Genomic DNA, 12357 nt, shown 5'->3' with positions numbered 1-12357 from the left:
TCTATATCTTATCTTAAGAGCAACTTCAAAGATGTTGTGGTCTATGCTGCTCAAAATGCATTTGCATGACGACAAGATAATAGCAGGCATGCTCATTTAGAGACTATCTGCTGTCAGGGCAGAGCTAAATCAAAGTATTAAGAGCTGTCCATGGTTCTGAATTATCCACTGATTTATCCTCACGCCTTCCTTTCTTTTTCACTCTCTCTGTTTATCCCCTCCCCATGCCCTTTTCTCTATCTATCTATCTATCTATCTATCTATCTATCTATCTATCTATCTATCTATCTATCTATCTATCTATCTATTTATCTATCTATCTATCTATCTATCTATCTATCTATCTATCTATCTATCTATCTATCATCTATCTATCTATCTATATATCTATCTATCTTAAGCAATTAACCACAAAGGTGAGAGAGCATATGATGATATTTTTCACCAAGAGAAATGGCAGAAAGAGGCAGAGTTGTAATGGCTACCTTCATGAAGACATGAAAGACCTGCTTTACTCAGCTTGGAAATGGCAGGAAAAAAACTGCAATTTAACAAGTGCTGCAGATACATATCAACCCTCAATTGCCCCATTACTGCTCAATGTATTGTGCAGCATAGCCTGAGAGATCAGATAAAAGAGATTGTCTGTGGAACTAATGGTGAAAATATGACTGAATGGAGGTTGTTTTCCTACAAAGACATTGTTAGGAGTGATGCATGCAAGCAAGTGTGATCCTTTGGCGCCCACTAGTGCTAAAATAGATGTCTTGCATTTTTTGGAGCTGATTTACACAGACTGGTGGTCCACAAACACTGCAGCATTATCCTTCACAGTTTAACTCACAGGTTTAGACTGTTAATATTGTGCAAAGTGCCAAACAGTACGAAGAAGACAAGAGAGAAATGTTTTCCCACAATGGCCTGTTGGTGCTTGTTTACTGTTGGCTCACATCCCAGTTATTACATGCTGTGCCTCTTGTGAAACCATATAAACTAGCAGCTTGTGCAAAAAACTGTGAGTGTGATATCTTATTCCTAATAAGAGAAAGAGATGAAGAGAGGGGGGATGAGGAGGCAGGGGAAAAGAGACTTTACCTGCAGGTGTGAGGCTGGTTTCCCTCTCTCCTGTTTCTGTCCTGAGGGATGAGACTGATGTGATGGTGGGATTCATTTTCTCTATCAGCTCTGCAGGGTTGTGTTGTACCACCCCTCAATCTGCCTGAAGCAATCTCATTGCATGCGCATGGGCACACTTGTAAGTGCACACATACACACACAGACAGGAATACACAGCCTTCCCATAGGCTGTGAAAGCAGATGTTCCAAACAAAAAGATACCCAAGATTCACACACATACACACGCTTTCTGTCAAGGGACATTAAATCAGACGAGTTTTTACTAGCAGGACAATCCATTTTATACAAAGATTCCCGAATTTCAATCCCCAAAAATGCAGCTACACCATCCTGAGCAACAGTCTACAGAACATGGCAACTGATGCTTACCAGACATATGGATACACACACATTCACACACCACACGCAGGCAGGGGTGAGGACCTTTTTGTAACCTCAGCTGCTTCAAGATACTTGTCCTGCTCTGTGTTTGTCACTGACCACAGTTTTCATTTACTCACAGTAAAAGGTCAGAGCAGTCATCTTTTACTGAATCACAGTGCAGGCAGCGCTGTGTAGCACACAGGCTGCCATTTATCTACAGCAGCTATCCTCATTCTTCTTCATGAGACATGCTAGCCCATTAGTTGGCCTGTCTGGGAAACACACTCACAAGTCATTAGTGGTGGCAAAACCTAAACGGTCATCATCATAAATTATTTGCTCCTAATGATGGTTGCTTCCAGGTATTCACTTACAAGCTGCTGGACTAATGATTGATTCAGCATTTACCTGAACTGAGCAGGGTGCCTGGAAAAGATGATCTGTGGTTTTAAATTTACAACTTTCATTTTACAGTATCAACACAGTAAATTCAACACTGAGCCAGGAAGAGGAGGAATGTCATTGCCCCCCCTTCAGGTTTGTAGCACCATGTTGTTCCCTGCAGAGATGTTTCCAGGGCTCAGGGTTTCAGAAGATTAGATGAAAGAAGCTCCTGCAGCGTGATAGTTCCTCAAAAGCTCTCAGTGATCATGTTCTTTTTTTGGCTTTCCTGCATGCAAATGACTTCATTCTTGCTTATCTTTCATTTGTGCACACAGTATGTATATTTGTGCATGAGTGTGTTTGTATGTGTGTGTGTGTGTGTGTGTATTCAGTTCACTAGATGAACTTAAGCAGTGAATTTGCTTTTTTCCTTTCCCCCAAGGTCACACTGTTGGCTGTAGCCTAAACACACACAATTTAAATATACACACAGCTATGTGCAAACATATGCATGCAAACATACAAAATATGTACAGAACTTCAATCATCAACAATCATCCATGGATGGCTGGGTGAGTGTGATTTTCCCAAAGCATGAAAAAAAAGCATGAGTAGCCAAATGGTAGAGAAAGAGGAAAGAGCTGATAAAATTGCATCAATAGTTGTGGAGCATCGGCCTTTTTATATTTTTTTTAATCTCAATTCTCTCTGCTTCTCTTCCTCTTCTTCTCTCTCTCTCTCTCTCTCTCTCACACACACACACACACTCACACAAACAGTAGATCTGAATGTAGGTCAGTCCTGTAGAGAGATGTGAAAGTGAATAGTAAATCAAAACTATCTATCAGCTCGATGCCACAGCAACGCTTCCCTGAGGCTAAACAGCAGTGCTGGACTGCACGCACGCTAAACGACACACATGCACGCACATATACACACACACACACACACACACACACACATACCGGTGTTTGTAATGAAAGGTACGGTGGATGTGTTGCATTATTCATCAGGACCAAAGAAAACAGCAGCTATTATTTGAATCCCAATAGCAGGACGCTCCTCAGTGAATCTCGTTTCAGGTGTCAGCGTTACTTTGCAGAAAATCACCTGGGAATCACCTGAGTGAAGTGTTCTGGTGTCTAAAATTACATATGTTTGGATATCTATTTAGTCTATGCATCCATTCCATCTTTCTCTTTCTCATACACATATACAACACTAGCTTATTTAAATGCAGGTAGTGCCCTCCTTTTCCTTTCCAGTCCACCTCAGTGAAGCATGGCTCTGAGAATGAATGAATGAATGAATGAATGAATGAATGAATGAATAAATAAATAAATAAATAGGCCCAGTATGCTGGAGTATAGTTTTCATATTAAAAAATTAGCTGTGACGCCTATTTCTCCTTAGACTGGTGGCTCCTGCAGCACTGCACCAGTGATTTATTTGTCTTCTTGTTTGGGTAATTGACTGTGTGTCAGGTTGAATCAGTGGCAGAAACCAAGGTTACCACAAAGGACAGAAGCTCAGCCGCAGGCCCTCAGACTAACAAGTTCAGTTAAGAGGCAGACAAAACAAATCAGACGGGCTGAATGCAAAAACAGCTCAAGATATTCTGGACGGGCTCTGTCCTTTCACAGGAGGCAGGCCGAGGCGCAATCACAGGACATCCATATTTTTTTTCATGTATGTCATATAAATACAAAGTCAATACAAAGTGACATGTTGGAAGCTTCTGCTCAGCAGTTGAGCTACTGTTACTGGACGTGTTTTAAAGTCCAGTAACAGTAACAATGTGAATTGAACTAAATATACAACACATAGGGTCCAAATTAGACGTCAACATGTAATTTCCCTTATTCTAAAACCACAGTATGGATTTAAAATCCTGAGAGTGCAATCCCCTCACCTATCACATACCAGTATTATTTTTCTGGCTACTTTTTTGAACTAACAATCGTTAATGTTATTATTTAGATCTGTGCTTTCCCTGCTTTGACAAGTCAAATTGTCTGCCATGAAAAAGGTCTCTTGTAACATAAAGTTGGGATGGTATAAAAACATATTTATGGAATTATAATACAAATAAATAACAAAGAATTGACAAAAAAAACCAAAATGTGCTTCACTGTGTCTTTCAGAAGTTTTTCTTAAATTTAAAAAAAAAAAAAATTCTGTCAGAGACTGTTTATTCTCTAACGAAGTCTTACACATTCATTTGTTCTTGCTAGTAATGGTTCACTTGTATTTTGTAGTGCAAATGATGAGTGAGACTACATTTCCTAGTCGTCCATGACGTCAGCTATACGCGACGGCTTCCGCGAGCGGACATGTGACTTTTTGTTGTGGTTCCTCTTTTCGGACCTGACAGTTACAGGACTTCTCCTCAGTCTAATGAGAGAAGAGGCAGAATGGCCCTCACCCACGTCGCCTTATTCAACATTTTGTTGTTTTGCTCCTGCGCTGCTTCACCCCCGAACTTCGTGCTCCTTTTCGCGGATGATTTGGGTTTCGGGGACTTGGGGTGCTACGGACACCCAACTTCACTCACTCCAAACCTGGACCGTCTGGCAGCTGCAGGACTCCGCTTCACAGATTTCTACTGCACCAGCCCCGTCTGCAGCCCGTCCAGGTACTGTACTGTCTGTAATGCATACAGACTACTGTGACGAGAAGAATCGGGACTGTCTCTGCTGGACAAACAAATCTTTAGGGCCCCTTGAATCCTTGAATTATATTGGACACGACAGTTAAATATACCAAAGTAGTTAAACATTTTAATCATTTAGATTATCAGAGAAATCGGAAAGAGTCAGTATGGACTTAGAGGAATATATATGTTTAAAATACACACAAGGGCTAGGACAAATGTAAAGAATAGATTTAACTGTTAAAGGGGTTAATTTATGGAATAACTGTGACAGGGAATTAAAAATGTGTAGTACACTTCGTGAACTTAAAAAATATATAAAATGACATCGTAAACAAATATAAAACTGAGGTATAATGTATAATGGTGAATGAAATGTTTGATTTTGTATTTTGGTACTATTGTTTTGTATTGTTTGCTTTTCATATGAGGTCAAAAAAGTGAGCTTCAGCCTGCACCTTTCCGGTCAATAATATTTCTATCTTTGTATGATTTATCTATATATATGTGCATTCTTATCTAACACTGTTAAAATAAAGACCGAATGAATTAAATTTTTAAAAAAATTGGGCAAAAATTGCAGACTGAGAAACATACTGTGAATAACTTGCCTTTGATCTTTAAATGGTTAATTAATTAGTATTGCATCCCTTTCCCACACATTTTACTCCTATTATGCATCTTTACAGGGGGTCTAATGATTTGGATCCTGCTCTCTAGTACATATTAATCCTTCAATAACTGTTTGAAGGGTGAAAATGTATCAGCAAAACTGTGAGCTGTAATTAGAATATTATATAAGAGAAGACAGAGATAAAGTGGTTAATATAAACTCACTACTGATTAGCAGACTATAAATCCATTCTGGTTCATTTGGTATGTGTGTGTCTGCCAGGGAAGATACAGAGGACATTTTTAGAGATGTAACTGAATTGTACGGTGTCACTATTTAATTATAGTGTTTATTACACAAAAACTATTCAGTGACCAAAACGTAAAATATATCACATTATCAACCTCATTACTGAATTGTCCCAACATATTTTGAACACAGTGGACGATGAGTTGATGGATTTACCATGTGGATGAAATCAGGAGTCTTATATTGAACATTATATGATACAACACGTAGTGACACCTGCACAGTTTTTTAGACGTAACTGTTCTGCACTGCTTTCATTGTTCAATACTTTATCCACATTTTTTTGATCAATGAAAGCAACAGTTTCCTGTAGGCACAATGTTTTGTGAAGGAGTTATTTGTGAATTAATACATGTTTTTAATTTTTAGCCACATCCTTTTAACTGTCCAGTTTCTATCTAGCATGACATGGAAGCCTAACCTTTTAGTCTATGCACATTTATACACTCTCCAGTCATTGTTACCTACCTTAATTAACAGCCGTGCTTCATTGTGATGGTTTTCCAGGGCGTCGTTGCTGACAGGACGCTATCAGACCCGCTCAGGTATCTACCCAGGAGTAATATATCCAGGCTCAATAGGTGGTCTTCCCCTGAATGAGACCACCATTGCCGAAGTGCTGAAACCTCTGGGTTATGCTACTGCTGCTGTAGGGAAGTGGCATCTGGGAGTTGGATCTAATGGGATGTTCCTTCCAACTAATCAGGGGTTTGACCAGTACCTGGGGATCCCCTACTCCCATGACATGGTCAGTGTGACTGAGTTTGTTTCAATATGAGTTTTACAAATTCAATTTTGAAATGTTTTTATTTTTATTTAACCATTATTTAACCAAGGGATTTCCATTGAGATTAAGAATGTCTTTTTCAAGGAAGACTTGACATTCTAACATCTGTCTCCCTGTTCCTTTCCCAGGGCCCGTGTCGTAACCTGACTTGTTTCCCTCCAGATGTTAAGTGTTTTGGACTATGTGATGTTGGTACGGTAACGGTCCCCCTAATGCACAACAAGGTCATAAAACAGCAACCAGTCAACTTCCTGGATCTGGAGAGGGTTTACAGTGACTTTGCAACCAATTTCATTACCACAGCAGCCAAGAAGAAACAACCGTTCTTCCTCTACTATCCCTCCCATGTAAGCAACAAAAGCACACTTGGTGCAGAATCAAAGCGTACTGCTGGCCAGTTAAACCTTTGAAAAGACTAAAAATGTGTTTTTAAAATGTGGAGTACAAGTCCAAGTGAGTTTTTCAAAGCAGGAAAGTCTGAGTTTTTGACACACTGTGGATAGACCATGATAACGTAGTAGAACATGGTAACACCTCTTCTCCTCTCTCCTTCTCCAGCACACCCACTACCCCCAGTATGCTGGTCCAGGAGCAGCCGGGCGGACTTTGAGGGGCCCATTTGGAGATGCTCTGTTTGAGTTTGACAACACCATAGGAAACCTCCTGGCAACCTTGGAGAAGACTGGAGTGATCAACAACACGCTGGTCTTCTTCACGTCTGACAACGGGTTGGTTTGTTGTCACTTTCATTATTCCATTTAATCATTTTATAAAGACAGAGTTCATGAGGAAAAATGTGATTTTATTTTTACGTGATTTTTCAAATTGACCTTTTTATGCTGACATATTAAACTCCCTCCACGACAGCTGTGGTACAGTTCTGTTCAAAGGTCAAGTTGCATCATATCTTTGCCCTCCTTTATATTAGATTTATTGCCCTCTTATGATATTGCATTTATTGTCTTTTATGAAATGTTGTGTTATTCTTGTCTGCGTGTGTAGGCCAGAACTGATGCGCATGTCCCGTGGAGGAAACTCTGGTCCTCTGAAGTGTGGGAAAGGTACCACATATGACGGGGGCATGAGAGAGCCAGCCATCGCCTTCTGGCCAGGGACCATCCAGCCAGGTCAGGACACTTTAGTCTTCTGCAAAAATTTTAGACTAGGTGATTATTCTAAAGACAAAAACACCGGTGTGTCCATTAAATGTTAAAATCTAGAGCTAAAATTAGTTTTACCTTTCAAAGAACATACTGGTGGTTTTGCATGTTTTAGTCACATACACTAAACTTTACTGCTGACCACTTTCAAAAGCTTACCATACACTTTCACACTGATTTCATACATTCCAGGCATCCACTGGTATCCTTTCATTTCAGTATGAAAATAAGTACCGTATTAAAATAAATGGAAACCAGTTCACGCATGACCGTTCAGTGATTGCTAGTGCTTGCTTTTCTCCTTCATGAACTGCATCTTCATGTCTTTAGGTGTGACTCATGAGATGGCCAGCACTCTGGATATCCTGCCCACAATGGCAAGCCTGGCAGGAGCTAAACTACCTCAAGTGATACTGGATGGGGTCGATATGACAGAAATTCTTGTCAACCAAGGAAAGGTAGAGGAAGTATTCCTCACACTCGATGGTAATTTTAATATTGTGGAAATCAAGCTGATGCGTTAATTTTCATGTTTAATTCTTGTTTTGCAGAGTAAAAGGGAGACGATGATGTTCTACCCCACAGATCCCAGTGAAATGTATGGCCTGTTTGCTCTCAGGCTAGGGAAGTACAAGGCTCACTTCTACACACGAGGTAGACTTCATACACAGAAGTTATTGAAATGTCAATATCAAACATAATCACAGTCAGAACTGAGGTGGTTGTTCATGGTTTGTTTTTTTTTGCATCAGGTGCTACCCACAGCGGCACTACTCCTGACAAAGACTGCCCAGTATTTGCAGTCCTCAAGCCTCATGACCCCCCTCTTATTTTTGACTTGGATGCTGACCCGTCTGAGAACTACCCTCTCTTCCTGGGGGGAAGACCAGACCTCCAGGCCCTGCTGGAGAGGATTAAGAAAGTCAAGGAGCAGTTTGAAGCCTCTATGGTGTTTGGAGAGAGTCAGATATCAAAAGGAACAGACCCAGAGCTGGAGCCTTGCTGCAATCCTCAGTGTAGCCCCAAACCCACCTGCTGCCGGTGTTGATGGGACAATGGGGGTGCTGCACTGATTTTTCCCAAGATTGCTCAATGAGAGCACAAAATGTTGAGCTTGTAGTTATCTGATGATGCATTGCTACTTGTGGAAAGTTTCTTTAACCAATGTTCATACTTAAAAGTACTGTAATATTGCAAATAATCTGTTTCCTCAATGAGGAACATGAACATGAACATGATTTTATGAAGTGTTAATAATTACTTTATTTGCAATTAATGTGTAACAATGTGCTGTATATATCCTTACGTGTTCTCCCTGAATACATGTTTTATTATGTAATTTCCACTTCAAAAATTCTTTATAATCATAAGAATTTGAATCATTGTATGGAATTTTATGTGAAAATGTTTTGCACACCATTTTAATCACACAATTGAGAGCCGATCTGAACAATAAAGACAACAATAAAGGTTTTGGACATCAAGCATATATTTTATTCATAAGACCAAACTCATGACAAGGCAGAGTGATTTTTTTGTCATTTTTTTCTTTGTTTTTCCCTTGAATTTTACAAGTCCTTGTTTTTAAAGATACAAGATAGGATATGTTTGTTCTGTCACATACTGTTTTGCTCTAGGTATACAGTGAAGAATCTTGTTAATGTAATAAAGTCAAAAGTTTGGTTTAATTGTTAATGTATGTCTCAGCGGCTATATGGGACTAGATCATCCTCAGAGGTTGTTTTTGTGTAGCTGTGTGGAAAGAAGGATTTGAACTAGGCTGTAACAAGATAGAAAAACATAATCAGAAGCAAATAGATACAGATCAGAGATGGGTCACACTGTTGGAGCTCAAAGGCGATTACTATAATTGGCAAGACGCAATAATAGTTTTCCAATGGCAGCTGACTCAGTCACTATTCAGCTCTAACAGCAGATTGGTCAGTGGTCTGGTGGGTGTGTCTCACACTAATGATGTTACATCTCACAAATGCGCCCTAAATGTGCTGCTGAAGCCTGTCTGTAGAATTATGGAGCTGGCAGGAACTCAAATTTCACCTGTGTGACAGATACTGAGATAACACCTTGTGTAGAAACAGAAGACACTGAAATAAAATTATTGCAGATCACAGACGCTAACGTGTTATTTTTTTTAAATGTGTTCTTTCAGAGGGGTTTTGTCTGGTTGTGATCTTTTTTTTTAATTTCTTTTTAATTAATGTACATATTCATTTCAATAACATACTCAACATAAAAGACACAGCACTATCTTAGATTCGCTATTGTATATACATGATCTAACTGACAGCGATACATATGTAGATAATCCCCCTCCTGACGTATCAGCTTTCAGTGAACACTGAAATCCTGCAGATCTGAGGTGTTTGTTCTGGTCGACTGTGACTGAAAGCAACAGAACAAGATGGCAAACAGTGTCTGAGGGAACAATGGGAGTGGTAAATTTCAAATAACAGTTAACTGTAGTGGCTGCATTTTTCAAATGTAACCCCTCTCCTATATAAGGTGTTTTTACTGAAAGCTATGGTATGCTACAACAACCCCAGACTACTGTGGGTTATTGTGTAACATGTAAATGATGCTCAACCTTTCACCTGACTAAAAGCAATAAATAAATATGAGAACATGAGGCCGTCCCTTCTGCCCATCATACTTAAAAAACAAGATCAAAGTCTAACCATTTACATAACTATAAAACCTCCCTTTTAATGCTTTATTAAAGGTTTGATTCCATTGTGATACCAGGACCAAGTATTAGTAGGACACTCTCACTGGACAGTAGAAACACTGCCATACAGCATTACTGGCACGTGGCTACTGCTGTTTGTTAATCCAGTCATTCCTTTTCCCTCGTTGAAACTGCCCAGTCAAAAAATAAAAAAACAGAGACTAGGACGTCACTAAAACCAGAGTGAAACAATCAGAGGGGTGAGAATATGGCTTTTCAGAGGGCCTTTGCTTTCTTTGACCTGAAAGTCACACCAATCATAGCAAAGCATACAGCGAACAGTTGAATCATTTCCTATGAAAGATCCCCATGGTGAAGGTCAGTAAGCAGTGCAACTTTGAGGACTGGACAAAGGTAAAATGGTTCTGTCATATAATCCAAATGTACTGACAGTTGCTGCACACAATCCAAGCTGAATAAAATATCTGTGGGGCTCATGACATTCAAAGTTCATTCCAAGTCAGTACAGCTTTTCTAAAATCTCTGATACCTGCACTTACTCCTGTCAGAGTTTTAATACCCACAACAAAGCTGAGAACAAAATTCCCTCCATCAGTCTCAACTTTGAGTGTTTCTTAATTAGTCTGGATGAGGCGCCTGTATGTCTACTCTCTATACATATATTTACAACACACAATACGTCTTGTACGCGACACAGGGGTAAGCTCGGACCAAGGACAGTTCACTGTACTCTCTCTACTTTGCTCCAATGTCACTATCAGTAGAAATCAAATTAGCAGTTTGTCAATATTGAACAAATACATATTTACAGTTAATTAAACCTCTTAATTCTACACCATTTCCTTACTGATTGTTGAGCTGCTTGCCATTCACTTGGATATGTGTATTTCTTGGTGTGTCTGTGTGCAGTAATCCTACTAGCCATGCATTGAAAAGTGAAACAGCAGTAGTAGGTATATTGTTTTCATTTCAAAAGAGGAACCTTTAAATAAACAGGTGCTCAGCGTCTTAGTTTTATATCATAGAAAAAGATCAAAGAAACAGGCAATCAATCCATCGAGGAGATGGAAATAAACAAAGAGAGAGAGATGAATGAAATCAGTCAAATGCCTAGCATACTGTAGAAATTAAGATCCCAGTGTCAGAGGGACACAGAAGAGTGTTTTACAATGGAGAGGAGACCTCCACTGACAGCGCCCTCTGGTGGCAAACTTGATGAACATACACGAGCTGTAGAGGAAGAAGGTGGTCGTCATGGCAATGCTTCTTACTCCAGGTAGATGTCCTCAGTGGGGCAGGCGTACTCCAGATGTTCCTGGTAGTACTCCTGGAAGGCTCGTCTACAGAAAAGACAGCCAGACAGAGCGTGACTAAAGATCTTCCTGCCAGCTATTAGAAAACAACTTACTATACCAAACCTTCTGGTGGTGACAGATTTTACAGTTATGCTTTGTTTCTTTAGATGTGTCTGGTTAGTGCAAACACAAAGAGTGTTAATTAATGTAATTCAAATGCATAACCACTCTTGCTGAATCAAAGGAAAGTGAGTCTTTTTCAGAAGTTTTGACTGAACAGGATGAGAAGGTGATAGATGAATTAGTTTTGCCAATCCTATTGTCTGCTGCCTGCCTTTGCTCCATCCAGACACAGTGAATTATCTGTATCTTTAATTATTCACATCCAATATGGCTGATTCAGACATGACTAAGTCTGCAATCATTATTTAACCTTACACTCACACATACATATGAAAGGTTAGTGTGCAAAATAAAACTGGATCACTGCTCACCTCTCTAGCTAGCTTGTATGTTGGGGGAGAGAGGGGCCATGGCCAATTCACATAGAAAGTGTTTTCTCACAGAACAGATACACTTCCATTTTATTTAATGTATCAATCCACACTGAATCCGAGACAGTCTCACAAACACCCCCTGTATTTTTTTATGCTCCAAGTCTATAAATTCACACAAATATCGCACTGTATATGTGTTTTCAACTTATTTACTATATCAATTAATCAATAAATACAAACACGGTCAATTTCTTCCTGTGGAGCTGACATGTTAACTATTTTGGTTCAGTAAATTTCTGCTGTCAGTCAGCCTGGTGAACGCAGCTTTGCCGGCCGCTGTTCTCTCAGTCTCAGACTGCTGCTTCTGTGGACAGAGATGCTGAACGCAGGTCGAGTGAGAAGTGGGGAGGCCGCAGAGAGGTGGGGAGTGTGGATGGACTGTTGTGCTCAGA

At 39.8% G+C, this 12357-nt stretch overlaps 2 protein-coding genes across 4 annotated transcripts in view; one reads left to right on the top strand and one right to left on the bottom strand.

Moving 5' to 3' along the window:
• The first annotated feature begins 4207 nt into the window (after positions 1 to 4207).
• arsa (arylsulfatase A) lies at positions 4208 to 8884 on the top strand. Its single transcript, XM_044357200.1, has 8 exons — positions 4208 to 4519; positions 5967 to 6207; positions 6375 to 6593; positions 6805 to 6974; positions 7249 to 7373; positions 7737 to 7864; positions 7958 to 8060; positions 8159 to 8884. The coding sequence occupies exons 1-8, from the start codon at positions 4299 to 4301 to the stop codon at positions 8452 to 8454; spliced, it is 1503 nt and encodes a 500-aa protein (XP_044213135.1). The 5' UTR covers positions 4208 to 4298; the 3' UTR covers positions 8455 to 8884.
• The window catches only part of mapk8ip2 (mitogen-activated protein kinase 8 interacting protein 2), a 30666-nt gene continuing 27186 nt past the window's right edge, over positions 8878 to 12357 (bottom strand). For all 3 annotated transcript variants that reach the window (XM_044357197.1, XM_044357198.1, XM_044357199.1), the window contains one exon: positions 8878 to 11453. In XM_044357197.1, the coding sequence (XP_044213132.1) occupies positions 11381 to 11453 (73 nt within the window). In that variant the 3' untranslated portion in view covers positions 8878 to 11380. The remainder of the gene's footprint in view (positions 11454 to 12357) is intronic.

This window comes from Thunnus albacares, chromosome 7 (genome assembly GCF_914725855.1).
Source record: "Thunnus albacares chromosome 7, fThuAlb1.1, whole genome shotgun sequence".
NCBI lineage: Eukaryota > Metazoa > Chordata > Actinopteri > Scombriformes > Scombridae > Thunnus > Thunnus albacares.
Note: the sequence above shows the minus strand (reverse complement) of the source record. Positions and strands in the feature narration are given on the sequence as shown.

Coding starts and splice junctions, on each gene's coding strand:
- arsa (XM_044357200.1), top strand. CDS start 4,299: ATGGCCCTCACCCACGTCGCCTTATTCAACATTTTGTTGTTTTGCTCC. Junction 6,208..6,374: donor TCCCCTACTCCCATGACATG/GTCAGTGTGACT, acceptor TTCCTTTCCCAG/GGCCCGTGTCGTAACCTGAC. Junction 8,061..8,158: donor GGCTCACTTCTACACACGAG/GTAGACTTCATA, acceptor TTTTTGCATCAG/GTGCTACCCACAGCGGCACT.